This window comes from Ammospiza nelsoni, chromosome 4 (assembly GCF_027579445.1).
Source record: "Ammospiza nelsoni isolate bAmmNel1 chromosome 4, bAmmNel1.pri, whole genome shotgun sequence".
NCBI lineage: Eukaryota > Metazoa > Chordata > Aves > Passeriformes > Passerellidae > Ammospiza > Ammospiza nelsoni.
The window spans coordinates 27,941,870-27,959,835 of NC_080636.1; the positions used below are offsets into that span (position 1 = coordinate 27,941,870).

The 17,966-nt window shown below is 35.6% G+C and overlaps 1 protein-coding gene across 8 annotated transcripts in view; it reads right to left on the bottom strand.

Moving 5' to 3' along the window:
* Window positions 1-17,966, bottom strand: part of CLOCK (clock circadian regulator) — a 65,162-nt gene that overhangs the window by 15,489 nt on the left and 31,707 nt on the right. For 6 of the 8 annotated variants that reach the window (XR_009418370.1, XM_059471180.1, XM_059471181.1 and 3 more), the window contains 9 exons: window positions 16,240-16,299; window positions 15,688-15,836; window positions 11,481-11,572; window positions 10,075-10,164; window positions 8,655-8,775; window positions 6,948-7,061; window positions 4,408-4,526; window positions 580-662; window positions 253-359 (listed from right to left, as the gene is read on the bottom strand). Coding sequence is in view for 7 of the 8 variants with exons in the window: in XM_059471180.1 (XP_059327163.1) it covers window positions 253-359; window positions 580-662; window positions 4,408-4,526; window positions 6,948-7,061; window positions 8,655-8,775; window positions 10,075-10,164; window positions 11,481-11,572; window positions 15,688-15,836; window positions 16,240-16,299 (935 nt within the window). In the remaining variant the exon portion in view is untranslated. Of the gene's footprint in view, window positions 1-252; window positions 360-579; window positions 663-4,407; window positions 4,527-6,947; window positions 7,062-8,654; window positions 8,776-10,074; window positions 10,165-11,480; window positions 11,573-15,687; window positions 15,837-16,239; window positions 16,300-17,966 lie in introns of those variants that run through there. The other 2 variants (XM_059471183.1, XM_059471182.1) reach the window with 2 other exon arrangements.

The following is a 17,966-nucleotide window of genomic DNA, read 5'->3' on the forward strand; positions in this document are numbered from 1 at the left end:
CTGGAAGAACTGGAGAAGTATTAGTCATAGAGCTGTGCACTCCAATTTACCACAATGAAACCCCACAATTGTAAAATAAAGTTAAATCTGTTTTGTAGTTCTGAATCAAAAGAAAAGAAGATATGGAACAGCAGTATAATAATGTATAACGAATGGGAGTGAAGACACTTCATTCAAAATACCACAAAATTTCACCAGAACAGGTGATCAATTTAACAACTTTGCTCCTTTTAGTGTCTTGGTTGTACTCACAATGTTCATGACATTTTGCCAGATTATCTAGATCATCCACATGATAATAATCATAGCCTGATGTTCCCAAAACTTCAAATGGAAGATAACCTATTATTGGAGGTGCCCTAATTAATAAAAAGAAAAATCAATGTTATTTTCACACACATCTCTAACAAATCAGAATTAATTATATAAGCTTTCTTGCTTACAGTATATGCTCCAAAGAAAATTAAAAAATTAAACCCAACAGAAGCTATGAGCAGTTAATGCAGATTAGTGAACTCCAAATACTACAGCCACCACTGTGATTCAGCTGCTATTGCTACTACACAGAAGGAACTGCACCTGTGATCCAAGAATAGGAACTTCCATTCTAAGCTGTGTCTAGATGTGAACTCTTCGTTGGGTTCTTCAACAGTGCACATTTCCTGAAAAGGAAAAAAATAAGACTCTCTTAAAACTGCTCTATTCTAGTACTAAGCTCTTTCAGAATTCAGACATACCTAAAGTTAGTAGATAATTCCGCAATAGCTATAATGTTATTTTTAGACAGCTTCCTTGTTTTGCCTGTTTAGATGCACAGTACTGAGGCAGAATCTAATCTGAATCTAATTTCAACTGCGCCAAGCTGATGCTTGGTTGATTTAAATGGACTAACCATGTAATGAGATTGAACTCAAATGCAATATCTACAACACAGCAGTACAAGAAGAAATCCATAGTTCCTGCAGTTATGTTTTTAACTTCTAACACTCAAAAGAAGAGATGAAACATTCCCACCAGTCTGATTATAGTCTGTGTTTTTAATGGGTAGAACCCAACATTAGTAAAATGGTCTTATTACTCGGAGTTTAGGAATATGATTCTTCCCTTTAGTGAACACAAAGTACCCTAAATCTCTTTGAGTGCACAGACATGTACTACAAATAACACACTATTCTTATGTTTAGAACTCATGAAAAGTAAGAGAACAGCTGTATTTCCATTACAACAGAATCTTAAGGTATTCTGCACATAATTCTAAATTTATTCCACTCAAATGTATTCAGACAACTTCAGTTGACTTCTACTGTCAACATCTACTGTCCCCTTCAAGAAAGGAGAATATGCCCCACTGAGAATTGTGCCTCATGCAGAGACAGTCACAATACCACGCACCCCAAGCCAGCCAATTCCTTTGCAAACTCCTCTAGTACCGCCTTATGAGAAGGAAGATGGATAGTGGAATACATGCACACAAATACACCCCTCAAAGAATTACATTAAAATTAAGAGATAAGTAAATGTTTCTTTTTTGGACACCTGCACACATTTGTCATTTGCAGGAGCTTGCAGTAGTATTTACAGTGCCAGGAGCACACTGGAATCTATCGATGATCAGGTAAAAAAGTTTCCTAAACTGCAATGTGGAAGCTGCTGCTACACTGACATAATACTCATAACAAGTGTGGACAGATGAGCACACTGCTGCCCTGAAAACATCTGCAACTAAAGTAGTCCTGCAGAAAAATACAGCAGAAGACCAACAGAGGGACCACCTTTCTTTTCATTCTTTCAGGTTATAATCCAAGGAGTTTAATTGCATACTTTGCATTTTTTTAAATAGATCTAAGTTATCTTCCTAAAAAAGGAAAAAGTGACCATACCTAGGCAATGCTTTTCCCTCACATTCATCAATGTAAAGTCTAAAGACAATGACTTAGAAAATGATGGAACGATGGATGAATTAGATGGAGGCACTGAACTTAACAACTCTGGGCACAAATTTATGACTGCTGATGTAAACTCCAGTCAGCAAGACTTAAGCTTCCAACCTGAAACTACCCCTACAACCAAAAGCTCATCTACTTTTCTAAAATTACAGCATTTAATAAAGCACCACTCAAAGTAAGAGAAATGACAGAGCAAGAGTATACCCTTGAGATATACTTTTGATTTGTAGCTTATTTTGATCTAAATATTTTGGCACAAGTCAAAACAAAAGTAAAAATCACTGAAGTGCAGGCAGTAAAACCACAGTAAAAACATAATGGTTAGAGAGGAAATGGCAGCAGGTTAGTATCCAATTACTCAATGCATTTATATTAATAATTTGCAGATATTCCACTGTAAAATACCCCTGGGCAGAAGCCAGCTTGTTCAACAAGGCGTCTTGTTGAAGTTGTCAACAAGGCATCTAGAAAAGAAAGGACTTTCATTTGTAACAAAAAGTATTCTGGTAAAATCCTTTTGGCTGGATTAATCCTGCCTTCTTGATAGGAGGCAATCATCAACTAGCCAAAATGCAAGACAAATGTTTTAAAGGCATTTAAACCAAATGCCTTCACTAGGGAGCAAAATTTGTGAGATGTTTTGTTGCAGAAGTGGTAGAGTCATATGCATAAAATACAAACGTGAAATTTAAAGGTGCAAAAAGTATTGCATATCCTGAGAAATTATATTTGAGAAAAAAAAATCTGGAACCATATGCCAACTGAAATAAAGAAACTAAGTGACAGATGAGCAGAAATGTTCTACCTTAAATAAGGCAAGTATTGAAACACACATCTCCTTACTGGCTGCATCACACATTTGTTAGTGAAGTTACTGGGATCATAAAATTCCTGACATACACTAATTTGCTAAAGTCTAGTCAATGCTAGCCTCAATAATAACAGAAGGTATCAAGTCTTTAATGTAAGTCTTCTTCTTTAATCTGAGTCTTCCTCTTTAATGTAAATCTTCTTCAAAAGATTTCCCAAATAAACAGCATCAGTTGAAAGTCTTAGGAGGATCTTAAAAATTTTATAACATGGAAGCTTCCTTGGGCACTAAGGGCTCAGAGGTTCAAGTACAGGAATGAAACTTTGGCCACAGAATAATCTGTAAGGCTTTAGCCTGCAGGAGACTGAGTCACTTGAAGATCATAAATGGATGTTCCTCAGCTTCCAGAAGTAGGAAACATAAAAGTTTTACTATGAACTGTCATACTTTAAAAGACAAAAGCAATTGCAAATGTCAGGTTGGTCTTTTTTTCCACAATTATTTATTGAAGCAAAAATCCCACATATAACATACCTACCAACTGTAGGCATAACAGGAAGAATATTTTTTAGACCTGCATGGGAAGAAAAGTGTCACATGACAGATTTCTATAGCTTCAGAAAGAATAAACTTTCTCTGGCATAGTGTCTGGAAAGACAAAATTCCTATTCAGCCTGACAGAACTGAAGAGGTTTATATGATTTCTCCACAGGCTCCCTACTATGCTTTTGAAACCATGTCTTCAGAAGCTACCACCAACAGTCTTAAGCTCAAGACTGCTCAGTGTTTTAAACTTAAGAGGCAGAATGTTTAAATGCTAAGAGTTCTTGTACTACAGACTACTACAGTAGTTTAACATCAGGCTGCATACATTTCATGGTATTACTTTACAGCTGAATTGCAAAAACAAATGTCACATAGCAAACTACCCTGAACCTTGATTCGTGCATTTGTATGAAACTTATAATTGGAATCACAATCACAGACTATAGTGTACTGTATCCTGAGTATTTATTTTGACTGGTTCTGGAGAGAAACAGCATTATACTTATTGAACTACAAGTATCATATGCATTCAATTCTAAACTTGAAAAGGCAACTTCACATTGTACATCAGCAGCTAAGCAAAACAGTAGGTTTAAACTACTGAGTTTCTGAAAAACTGCACTGAAACAAAAGATTTCTATTACCCCAAACCTAATTCTTCATTACTGACAAGTAATGTAAGCTTTCATTAAGCTCTCCAACATTTACTTGTGTCAAACTGCAGAAAAATCACCAGCAACAAAAAATTCACATCCAAGTTTCAACTAAAATCAATCATTTCTCCAGTGAAAGTGGAATCTCAATGTAATCTTTCATATTGTTTAAGTTCATCTTGCTAAATTATATTCCTGTGGACTTGGAAATTTACTTCATGCATATTTCTCTTTTATGTTACTATTTAAAATTAGTGTTCACCACAACTTTGTTTGATACTTTGCATAAAACTTAGTTTATCTGAAGTAAGAAACAGACACTTCCAGTTTCATATAACAGGATTCCTTACAGTCTTCATTAGTATTTCAAATGTTGTGTGCATTCTCTCTGAAGTTTTCCCATTCAGAGTCCATTTAAGAATGATGTAAAAGTGATTTCATTTGTACATACCTTGATAAATTGAGGTGTAGCTAATCTAACTGTGGCTACAAAGCAAACTTTCTCTTCATATGAAGGCCGGTGTGATCTCTGAATAGTTCCTTCAAAACCATTGTGCGCTGAGTTGGGAACTGCGGGCAGACAGAGGAGATGACAACACACATGGCAATGTAAGTATGGAGGAAAATGGCAATAATATCAGAAGATAAGTGGCCCAATATTTATCTGTGGTTTGCTTGTAACTTAACAGGCTTTAAGAAGAATGCTCCATATCTAGACTTGCATGCACAGGAATAGTACCACAGTAGTAGGAGTAGTTACATAGTAGTAATGGGAACATAACTTTCCCAAAGAACCAGAACTACCACTAATATGATATTATTGCTGACAGAGCATTTTTAAGGAACTAGTAATGGTTCTAATCCTTGCTAACTGGTAAAAATCACTGGATTACACTTTCTTGAAAAATATCTTTATATTTTGGCTATTATTTTCTTTTGAACTCTGAGGTAAGTATTTCTTTTCTAGACCTTCCATCACATTTAAGCAACACATGCTGACGACATACTGAGTAACAGAAGAATCAAAGGCACAATTATGGAAGTGGAAGAATCAGGATACTGAGCTGGGAACAAATTCCACTTATTGAATCATAGAGATGGAATCAAAAGGAAGCAAATGATGGGCAAGACCTCAAAACAGAGTAACCTTATCTTTCATTTCCAGCAGTTATCAATTTAGTTTATATTTACTAAGGTCTAGAGATGGTGATTTCAAATCACTTTGAAGGCTTTCTAAAGCCCCAGTGGTTTTAATTCAGCTCTAGATTAGAACTCCTACTGAACTTCCTTCATGCAATTTCATCTTACAGCTCCTTCCTCTTCCCGTCAGAAAGAAAACGGGCAGTTTCTTTTATTTTTTTCTTAGCCTTTGTCCTTTGTTCTTCAGAGTTTATCTTGCCTTGTGCTAAGTGCACAGTGGGATTATTTCATGTGATTTAGACTATATTTTAGAAAGGCTTTTTCATTTTCTCAGCTTGGTGGCTGGTCAAGGTGACTTGTTCAGTTTACATCCCACAGTACCTCCTTTTCCTAAAGGACTGCTATGTAACTGGTTGCAACTATCCCTGTTCATATAGTTTGATATTCCTAAATGTAGTAACTTACATTATTTCTTAGTCAATTTTTCTGCGTTTTTAGCCCAAATTAATTTCTTTTCTAAATTTGGGGATGAACTCTTCTGTTGGTATTGGTGGATTATTTCATAACTGCAAACTATGTTCCATTGTTCGTAACATTAATGAAAATACTGATCAAATCCAGAAGTTGTCAATTAAAATTGCACTTTGTTAAATAACACTGGTTAACATTTTCAATCAGTTCCTGCAGCTACCCTCCAGCAATTTCAATTAACAAGTGCTTCCCTAACATATTTGTGAGAAGAGAATATGATAACAAAAATATATTTTAAAAGTCCATCACTGTTTGTGCTTTATCTTCTTATCCACACAGTGTGTTACTCTTTGGTAGAGGAAGCTGAACTGATTTGATGCTATTTCTACCTGAAAAATCCACAGTGATTGCCATTCAATTCCCTGCTAGCTTCCTGAAATTCATATACGTTTAATTATTTTTTTTCCAGAGTATTTCCAAATATTGAATTGCAACCAATAGGTCTGCAGTTTCCCAGCTCCTCATTCCAGGACTAACATGATATTTGGCCTTTTCAGGACTGTTTCTTGTGTCTCCTATAATATCACATAACTGCATTTGCACCCAACCTCTTCTCATTTTGTGAAACACTGGTATCAGATAAAAAACCCCACAGATTTATTTACAACATACTGGTTTTCATAATATTTTTGGGTGAGCTTTCTAAGAATCTACTACTGACCACACTGCAGAACCCACGTGGACAAATAAACTATTTACTTCTCAAGTAAATAGTCAGCACAACCTGGCCAAACAGATTAGAGATGCAGTACAGAGAAAGAATATTACACATCGCTAATAAAAATAATTTCAGTGGAAGGGAGCAGGAACTCAATGTGGAAAACTGTAGGGCCCACCCACTCACCTGAGGGGTAATTCCTGTCAAGTGAAGCACAGAACTGAAATGGGGGGAAAACCTACATGTTCCTTCTCAGTTGCCTGCGTAATGAGAACTGCAGGTACTCTGTACCACTAATCTTTAAGTCAGCCACCTGCTTAAATATGGCTTACGCTGAACTAAACTCAGATTCTTTATGTTAAAGCATTTGCATAAATTTCTCTTACATTCTTTTGAACAATACTTTACAGAATACTAGTTTTCTTTAATTTAAAGCATTAAGCACAATTACTACATTTTGCATTCAAATACACAGACCTGTGATACATGATAGGCAGTTTTCCTTCCTTTCCATTACACCAATATAGAATTAACAAAACTGCTTCAAGATCTTCTTTTGAAAGCCTGATTTTAGTTCACCTACATTTTGCACCATGGTCCCAAGCCAGTTTAGCTGTGGAGCTGCCTACGTATTCCATTCCAACACTGCTGAAATTACTTACCATGATTCAAACACTTGAAATTTCCTATAAATTTTACATATTCATATGTAGGTTGCTCTTTTGGATCTATTGTTCCTCGCAGCATATGGCAACAGAATTCTAGCTGATTTTTTGCTGGAAAAAAAATAAACAAAGTAATAGGCTATATGCTTGATGAAGCACACATGCAACATGAAATGAAATGCAGGAATAATTAAGCTGAATACAACTGAGGTACTGTAAGTGTAGTGAGTACAGCTAGCTACAGTGATGCCTTGGAGCGGCTACCTAGGACAGGCTAGACAAGAATAAGAGAATAAAGTGGATATTTATTAAAGGCCTTCAAGCAGGTACATCTTGGGCAGTCAGAAGCCTTCCAGAGGATACACACAAGATGGACAATGGTCATGAGGTTTTCAGACAGAAAACAGATATACATTTGGTCCATTTACATATTGGGGGCTAATCCTCCAATTACAGCTTCAGGTAATGAAGTCATATACCCTCAGTTTGCTCCCCCCTCAGTTCACTTTTCTTTACAATTTTTGGGGCCTGAGGCTGTAGGGTGTTCTTGAATCTCAGGCCTAGAGGGATTGTTTTGTCTGACCAATAGTTAACTAACACTTTATATGGAGTTTAGAGTTATGCACTAGTGCTATACAGGATTTGAAAAATATAAAGGGTAAAATGATAAGGCATCAACATTGGCTGCTTTAACCAGCACGACAGTAACTAACCTAAAGAACTCCTTTAGATTTTGTGCACAAAGGGCTTGAATATTAGTGACATGAAAACCTCCGAGAACCAGAGCTGTATTAAAGAAAATGCCCTGAACTTAAGTTCACTAAAGCACATGCTCCCAAACTCCATTAGCCTACCATGTATTTATACTTGCCAACTGCTAAAACTGTCTAAATAGAAGCTCTATAAACAATATGAACATTTCTGTCACACAGGACATTTATAGACTGAAAGGCAACCTAACTGAAAATTCTACTCTAGAGCAGGGGTGACACAAAGTAACACTTTTGTTCTTCGGGGCTGAAGAACACCCCTGTGTATATGTGCCAGCTTAAGTAACACTGGAAAAACTGATCCTGCATAATTCCAAGTAGATAGTTTTAACACAACCACTGTAGTGGTTTTGTCTGGGATAGGGTTAAGTTTCTCCACAGCAGCTCACATAGTACCCTGTTTCGGATTTTGACCAGAACAGTGCTGCTAAGACAGGGATGTGTCCATTCCTGCTCAGGAGCCCTTCCACAGTGCAAAGGCCTTCTCTTTATCTGACTCTGATGCACTGGTGGGGAGGCTGGGGATGCACCAGCAGCTGGGAGGGGACACAGCAGGGAGAGCTGAACTAAGGGATACTCCACACTGTATGGCACTGTGCTCAGCAAGAAAAGCTGGAGAAAGGAGGAAGGGGGAGAACATCTGGGTTTATGGCATTTGTCTTCCCAAGTAATCATCATACATGACATAGCCCTGCTTTCCTAGAGATAGCTGAACAACTGCCTACTGACCAGATGGAGCAAACTAATTCCTTATTTTGCTTTGCTTGCGCAGACAGCTTTTGACTTCACCTGTTGATCTGCCTTTATCACAACCCACAAGTTTGTTCACTTTTACTCTTCTGATTCTTTGCCCATCCAACTGAGAGGAGTGAGTGAGGGAGTGGCTGTGTGGGGCTGAGCTGCCTGCAGGGGTTAGCCGAAAATAACTACTTACATTTTAAGTATTCTGGTGTCAAGGAATCACTTTCCAGCAGGTGAGAAGACAATATTTTATAAATTTCTGAATGCTCCCCCTCTGGGATAAAATTAAATACACTCTGATCCACAAGATCAGACTGAAAGAAAAAAATTTAGTAAGCATTAATTCAAGATGTACAATGTCACAAAGCCTACTATTTTAATACAAAACAATGCCACAGCTCATTACTGACTCAACAAAGCCACTGGCTGGAATACATATTAGTACTTTCCAAGAAAAAAAACCTCACTCTGATATGCCTGCCCCATGGGGAGTGGTAAGTTAATTCCTTGCTTTGATTCGCTTGCAGGCACGGCTTTTGCTTTACCTATTAAACTGTCTTTACCTCAGCCCATGAGCTTTCTCACTTTTACCCTTCCTATTGCCTCCCCCATCCCACTGAGGGGTGATGAATGAGCTGCTGGGTGAGGATGAGTTGCCAGTTACCATATTTTATAAACAGTTCCACAGCTATGGACACAAAACTGAGAACAGCAGAGATGGATGCAGCAAAACTGAGCAACTATTATATGCATAAATGCATTTGGATAAATATTCAAAAAAGAGGAATCATAAAATGTATTTTTAGAATTCATAAATCACACCTAAAAACCAGAAACAAACGTGTCTCTGAGAACCTGGCAAATTCTACTATAAGAAAAAATAAAAATCACAATTACCTGCATGTTTTTAAAAATTCTCAGACTGTTATCATGCATACCTTAAGAGAATTTATTTTGTCTCTTACCACAGTCAGACAACTTGCCTTTAAAGAGAATTTGTCCTTCACTTCTAGAAAAGCATTCAATTTAACTCATCAATTGCTCACAGCAATTAATTTGCCTCACTTCAGAGTAACATTATTCAAAGGTAACTTTAAAAACTAGAATGTTACGTGTACCAGCGAACAATGTCACCCAGATTAAAGATAAGTGAATATGATAAACCCAAAAGTATATACTGAACTTAAAAAGTAGAACCAGCACCAATGTATTTACCAGAGTGCTTTGTCAAGAAAGAAGTAAAAAAGCAGTTTAAAAAAAATTCAATTCTTTAGATCTTTCATAATACTCTTCTGACTCATGTAAAGGCTGTGAACTCTAAAGGGTCTCCTACAATCAACTGTGTTACTTCAGTTACACTGAAACTGATGCTAGGCACTTCATAATCCTCTCTAACACAGTGCTGACTGCATTCTGCATTTCCAAAGGAAATGTTTAATATAGAAGATAGACCAGTAGGAAGCAGTTGTGCTGAAGAAAAACCAGAAACATTAAAACAAAGCATACATCTATCCTACAAAGCCAAAAAGGCCTACAATTAATTAGTACTCATATCAGAACACCAATCAACCACAGACAAACTGATATGTTACTGAAAGCAATTTGTTACTTACTGGCAAATGTTCAAGTAAGGGAGTTATACTTTCAGACACATATATTATATTTCCATCTGTCATAATTGCTAAAAAAAAACCATCAAGAGCCTGAAATTAAACATAATGGGCAGTTAAATAAAAAAGAAACAGAGCATACTTAAAATATTAAGCTATATTCAATACAGAAAATAATCCAGATCAATTTTACTTTCATTTATTACAGAAATGGGAATATCTTTCCCTACTAAAAATCCTTAATCTTATTTTTACACTAAAAGCATTACAATTTCCATACTGTTCTGTTGTTAAATAATCTGTGGTTTCAGAAGCAAGTACATATATAGACAGCCACTGTTTTCCCCAACTCCCACTCTGCCTGCCTGTTATTTTTAATTCCGTCACCATTTTAGACATCAGAAAGCTCATAAAAATGAACTAAAGACAGAAGCAAGAAGATGTGGGAAAACTATGAGAAGAACAAATAAAACAGCCAGCAAAATAAACTAATTTCAGTATTTTAAAATCTCAGTATGACCAATCTCAAAGAAAGAAACTTGTAGTGAGATTTTACTGAAAACTTGTGAGATACAGTTCTGACTGCCTTATCTTCTACTGAACTCAAATTTCTTTCCTCTGAATACAACACCTTTCAGTTGAAAACTATCAACAAAAGAATGACAGAACTGTATTTCTAAACAGGAAATTTTACAGCTCACATCTTAGAAAAAACCTCTTATATCAGAGGATTCTTTAAAAAATTTTTAGAATACCAAAACCCTGAACGTTTTTTGTATCTGTGCATCAAAGCAAAGGTTTAACTATGGAATGAAAATTAAAAAGTTTTTGTTAATTTGTAATACTTTTCATTTAACTATTATTAAAAATTGTTTCATTAACAAGATATAAATTACTTATGCTCATTTTTAATGAAAAAATAGCTTATACTTAAAGTTTCTTCCTGTAGTTTTGCAACTAATCACGTAATCTTCAGCAAAGTAATGCTCTCACACAAGTTTTGGAAAGAATAGCAAGTAAAGAAATTAAAACATTTATTGCTCACAAGTTACATGGATATGTTATGCCTTTTTCATAATTAGGATTTTTAACTTAGGCTTAGTAATTCTTTCTCTTCCTCATGCTGATAATTTAAAATATCCACTTGGACAGTAAACACCTTCATTTATGGACTTGCTCTGTTACTTTGTTTATTTAATTGAAAATGTAGGTCAAAGAAAATCTGCTTTTCTGAAACAAAATTCTGACACTCTGAATACATAGGAATTTTGACGGTTTATCTTCATGAAAACATATGGTTACAACCCAAGTATGAGAATAAAAGGCATGTCATCAAACTGAAAAATTTCATAATGGAATGACTCCTGGTGAGGAATTATTCTACCCCCAGAAAACCAGAAATAATATACCTCTAACATTAACTGTGTGAACTCTTCATTACTAAGGAATGTTGGTTTCCAGTCCTGTCGAATTTCACTGGCGTCTGATTGTGCAGTAATTTCTACAATCAAACACATACACAGTGTAAGGATTAACACTTCCAAAAGCCGTTTTTTCCCCTAAACTACATATACATAGTTAAGAAACAGCAGAAAGTTCTCCAGTCTCCTCTGCTGTTCATTCATTACATGCAGATATTGCTCCTTAGAAAGAAAATAAATGTCTTCTCCTCTGTCATAATTAAATTTGTTTTCTCTTTCCTTCAACCAGTTTGTGTTGCAGTCCTGCCAGGCTTCAATGTAATACTGAAGTAATGGACGTTGATAGTGAAAAAATACTATGCTTTCCTCTGAGACTATAATAAAATGTTTTATTAAGAGTGTTGTTTACAAAGGTTTAGAAAGCCAAAATTCCTAATCTGTTTATGTAATTTAAATGGCTAATGCTCAAGTATCCTGGCAAATCCTTGTCATTCTAACCCTTGCAAAAAAATTGTCATTGTCGTTTCTCTTCTTCCTGCTCTTTTCTGGTTAGACTCAAAAAAGAGTAGTTTTTCAACCAAGATTGTTAAGTGCTGTATGACAGACTCCACTCTAGAATTCCTGCCTCTTACAAACATACAGATGAACCTGGACATAGAAGTAGAGATTAAGCAGAGATTCCTGAAGGAGTTGAGAAATTTACAGATTAACTTCCATATATAGGTGAGAGAATCAACAGCTGCTAAGCAAAGCCTGAGCAAAGGGTTCTGAAAGTGATGCTTCCTTATCAACCAAGATCCAGAACAAAAAGAAGTGAGACCTCACAGTGCTTCAGTTTTGATGAATAACAAGGGCATCACAGAAGTGCTGGTATTAAGAACAATCTTGGACAAGCAATTAAGTATTCAGACAAATCAAAAGAACCAAACCAATTTTTAAGGTTTTTGATTTTTAAAGGACAAATCTGCACAAAGATCATAAGCTAGAGTTTCAGTTAAGGTGGTTTAAAGAGCCAGAAAACCTGGAATTGAGTTAAAATATGCAAAGGGCTAGAGCAGTTTGTAATTTTGTTTACCACACCAAAGGAGAAAAACTTTATAAAAGAGCTTTAGACTTAACTAAAAGAACAGCAAACAACAGCAACGTCATGCAAGAAACTGGCCAAAAGTGGAAAGCTGCAAGAAGAGGTGAAAAAAACAACAAATAAGACTTTCCAATTATCAGATCTCACAAAACATAGAAATTAATCAGGCTCTTGCAATCTGTTTTGAAATGGTAGCACAAAGCAGAAAGAGTGGGCTGGAGAATAAATGAAACCTAAGCATAACTCCAAATGTAGCTTTTCAGTTAGCACAAAGATACTGAACACTAAAGGGCAAGTCAAAGGACACAAAAATGAAAAGCTCTGCCACCGAAGTGGAGGCAAAATTCCAGGGACTTAGTGCATTCATTCCACAGAACACAGATAATCTTTACTTCAAACTGGGAAAGTCTGATTCACTGGCTCATTCTGGCCCTTATAACCATCCTACATCAGAATTTAAAAAACTGTCTTTTGCACTAGAATGGGTTTATGTTGAATAAAAGCTGAAGTTCATGCCTTTAACCCACCATTCTGAAATACCACAAGTATAGGTGTTCTTTTATATTTTCCATCATTAGAACAAGTATGACAGAGGCAAACAGAAACCAACAGAAAGAATCTGTTTCACTTGGTACCTTCAGAGAAACACCTAGAAATTCTGTCAAAAGGTTGCCCTCATGGATAAATGACAGTAGGGCCACATTTCTGAGCCAGGTAACAAAAAGAGCATAACCAAACTTGCACATTAAACTTCAGTCTTCAAGTTCTCTATCTGAAGTATGCCTACACCAGCATTGAGAATTCTCTAAAGAAATTGCTAGCCAAGCCAAGATCTGTACCATTTCTCTGTGGGCTGTAGGAGTATCAGTCAACTACCTGCAATTATTCTACTTGCAGTTAAATTCCTCAGTATTTACTAATTTTAAAAAATTTCTTGTTGACAAATTCAAAGAAATACGACAGACAGTATTAGTCAAAGAGAAGCTCCCAGTGATACAATTTCAGTGTGTTTAGTCTCCCATATTTTCCCAGTGAGAAATCCACACTGGCCAACAACCAATTCAGCTAGTTCATCTGGAGCTGGTGCCAGAGTACCTAGCTTGGATAATGTGGAGATAGTCCAGAAAGAGCCAGAAGCAATGCAGTTAAATCCTGGTGGCTGAACACAGTAGGATTTCAATCATAAAGCTGCTACTCAGTGCTGAACAATCCATTTATTGCTAGGTCATTCAGCTCTATTGTAACATATCCAAGCACTTCAGAAGATAAAATATTCTTCTGAACTTTGCCAACACTTTATCCAAAAACATTTTAATGTAAAATACTGCACAGCAATGCTAGTAAGGATGGGCAGCCAGAGCTTTAGGGAACTTAATATGATATGTGCAGTCACACAGAGCTGCATTCTGTCACACCAAGTGAAGGACAGAAGTGCCATGCCTTAAAAGGCAACCATCTCCAGAGCTGCTTTTTGCCCCTTTATTAAAAAATCAAATCTCAGAAAGCACTTTGAAGAAAAAAATATGACTGGTGCTGCTGGCTGGCTGACACACATTTGTTCTATGTTTTGTGGCAGGAATCAGCAAGATAAATTAATTTTGAAACAGAACTGATTTTCACAAAGCCTTATAACCTAAACAAATAAATTTTACACAAGGAGGGCCTTCATACTGCTTTTATTTTTGTCATGAGACACATGTATCTCAGAAAATTAAAACAGCATAATCAATATTTCATTGGAAAGGAAACCCCCAAATCTATGAATTCTCATATAAATTATATCCCCCTCCTCTTTCATTTGAGTTATGTTTACAATTTTAATAGCAATATTCAGTACACATTTGGTGTTACTGAAAACATAACACTAATGGAAGAGACATGCTAGGGCATGGAAAAACATTTCTCATACCTTAAATTGACACATATATTGTTGATAATTACATAACTATTCATCCACTTAATAGCTTTACTTATTTTATAACCTTATAGCTACTTCTTTTGACCCTACTGCTTTCTAGTTAGTATGTGTTGCAAGAAATTATCCAAGGAAACTATTTAATTAGCAAAAGAGTCCATTTTCTTTGGTTTTCATTTTATTTTTGACAGTGTGAACCACAAGGTGCCATATTAAGAACAAGTGTAGGAGCAGGAACAGAGATATTTTTATATATATAATATCTAACAGCCACAAACAAGAATACACTTGGTGGAAGAATTTTTTTCATGACAGAAATAACAACTTGTAATAAACTTCAGTACAACATATCTGGGTATATCCCACCATGGGCTGATGCAAACAGCCAGAGGAACAAAGCATAGCAAGGATGTTCAAGGATATTGATCGTTCTGACATTTCACACGACCTTTAAATAACAACACACACACATACACTCAGTGGCTTATACACCCATGCATACATCTTAAAACTTTAAAATTTAGCTAATGTATTTGTAGATTTTTCTGGCATTTTTTCCCAAAAAAAAGCAAAAATGCCTACACTCCTGGTCTCTCTGCTCCAGTATTTCACTTTCTCTTGTCAAGCAACCAACTCAGAGAAACATTGCTGGAAACCACAATGCCCTACTGCCTTATCACCTTTGTTTAAGCAGCAAGGTGTGTAGGCACTTGAGATGACAAGAAGGAGCACTAACTTCTCTGGGACTAGCTTGTCAGTGATTTATCTTGCTTCATGTAGAACCCAGAGCAACAAATCAACTGTTCAAGTCAGGCTTATCTAAATAACCAAATAAGTATTTCCAGCAAGTACTTCCAGTCAAAGGGATCAGCAGTTTTCCTGTGAAGCAAAACTTTTAACAACTTGCACCAACATCTGTCCAGAACAAAACACTTCGAGGTTATTTCAAAAATAAATCTTCTCTTTGTGAAATAGATTTCATTGACAAGTATGGGACAAAACAAATAGTACTGGCTTTTACATAGTTATGTCTCTGCTACCCAGATGATCTTAAGAATATCTTTCTCCAAAAGCGCTTCACAACTTTCTGACAAATTCCTTAAGGAAGCTGCAAAATTTTTAATATTAAAATACATTTTAATAATATAATGTATCACTTAAAAAATTAAGAATTTATAAATAACATTTATTGTTACCTTTGTGCTTCCGTAAAAAGTCAATGCTCTTCTGCAGCACAGTGGATTTATCCATCTTCCGAGCATTACCTGGAAGCATGGAACCCAACTCTTTGATAAGCACATTAAACTGATCTCGACGTTTCTTTTCGGACTTGTTTCTAGACACTCTGAAAAGCAAATATGAAAATGTTTTATAAAAACTGTGAGACTTTCTTATAAGCTGTATATTACTTTCAGGTTCCTGAAGCCAACAGCCCCTTTAGAATTTCTGCTGTGATAAGTGTCACAAAAACACCTACTCCATATCTCAGACAATATTTTTGAAGAATGGCTTCCTCCTCAAAGAACAGTACAGAGAAGCCTTTGGAATAAAATATCCTTTTTACAAAACACAATAACTGAATCAAAATTATAAATATACAATATACCTGAAAAATCACAGTAGAAGAAATGCTGTTGAGTAATATGGTTATTATTAAGAGTAATCATTTTATTGTTTAGAAATCACACTGATAAATTAAAGCCTAAAGTACAGAACCTTTCTTAGCTTTAAGTAACTTCAAAATTTACCTTTTTGCTTTATCTTTGTCATCTTCTTCCACCAGCCCATCAAAAATGCTTCCGTCATTTCTGAAAGAAACAAAAAGAACTAAATGTTGGAGTGGAAATTCCTCTCCTTTAAAGTCCAATAACAAAGAAGGAGGAAGGGGAAGAGCTGACTATTCACTATCATAATCTCTATTACATCAAGAAAGCAACTGTTTTACTGTGATGTCTCACAAGGACCATAATCAGTAACCTGAAGCTAAGTCTTCTATGTTCTGCTTGCATTTACTGAAGAAAAAGCAAAAAAACCGTCTATTTCTGACACAACTGTTTCTCAAAAGAACTTACAGCCCTATACAAACACTTAATTGAACAATGCTTAAATTCGGTTTTCTCTCTTCTTGATTACTGGCATTACCTTACCCTTTTGAAAACATGGGAGAGGACATATATGATTTATTTTTACTTACTGGCAATTTCCATTCCAATTACTGAATATACATTTTTCTTGAATTCTGAAATACTATTAGTGGAAGAGTGCTAAGGAATATGTAATACTTCATCCACATATTTAATTTCATAAATACACAATTAGTATCAATGTTAAACAGTAACTATTCATTACATTTTCTTCCTCAATAAGTATCACATAACTTTCTTAGCTTGACAACTGTCCATCTACTGATAAAGAGGGGTTAAAAAACCAAAATAAGAATGTTTTCCTTTAAAGATGCCTCAGCATCCTTCATACAATTCCTTTGTTTCACTTCCTTTTGCTTTGAAAGTGAAGTCAAAACTGTTCTTCTGTTTCCCAAAATTGCTGTATAATGGACTTTCACATGTTACTTCTCTAACTTCTTCCTGCTTTCAGTCTATTTAGGGCTGTCCACACTGACCTCTGTGTGTCTACCCTGACATTTCTTACTCTAATATTTCCTTCCCTTAAGCCAAGTAACTTTTCTACAATGCTTATCTCATCTCTCTGATTTATCAACCATCAGGCAATTTTACTGTACATTATGATAAGCAGTGATGTTAGGAAGTTACTATTTTGTATGCTACTACATAACATCAAGCTTTTAGAAGCAAGTCATACATTTAAAAGGCTGAAGGTTCAGTGAGATGCCACAGAATTTCACTACAAGAACCGACAAGTTAAACAAGCATTATAGACATTTTACCTTTTGCTTTTCTTCTTTTTTTTTTAATTGTGTTTAACTTGACATAAATTAGATGCAAGTTTCATTTTCTAAAGTCTCAAAAGTGGTAATATACAGAATATTAAGTACAGATGTTCACCTAAGCTGCTAAGAGAGTGCAGCTCAAGGAACCAAGCAGAATCAACATACCTCAGCTATTACTTTTCCCTTGAAATAGGTTAGCAGGTCACTTTACAATCATCTACAGCAACACTAATCATTTAAATGTATTTGCTTTTCTTAATCTAAAACTGAAGTACTGAAAAAATTAGTAGTTCAAGTAAACCTTAAAAATCAGCTCAGCTTGCACAGATGTTGTTCCAAGGCTGAAAACAAGTAATGCATTTTAAGATTAACCTCAGGCAATTGAAGTCACTATTTCCAGTGGCTACAAAATGACACATCTAGCAACTACCAAATTAACTTTGTCAAAAATAACCAAAACCTCACTCTTTAATTTTTTGCATAAGTTGACATCTAAATGTACTAACTGTACAAAAAAATACTATTAAAGAAATAACTGAACAGTAATTCTCCCAAAACTCTCCATAT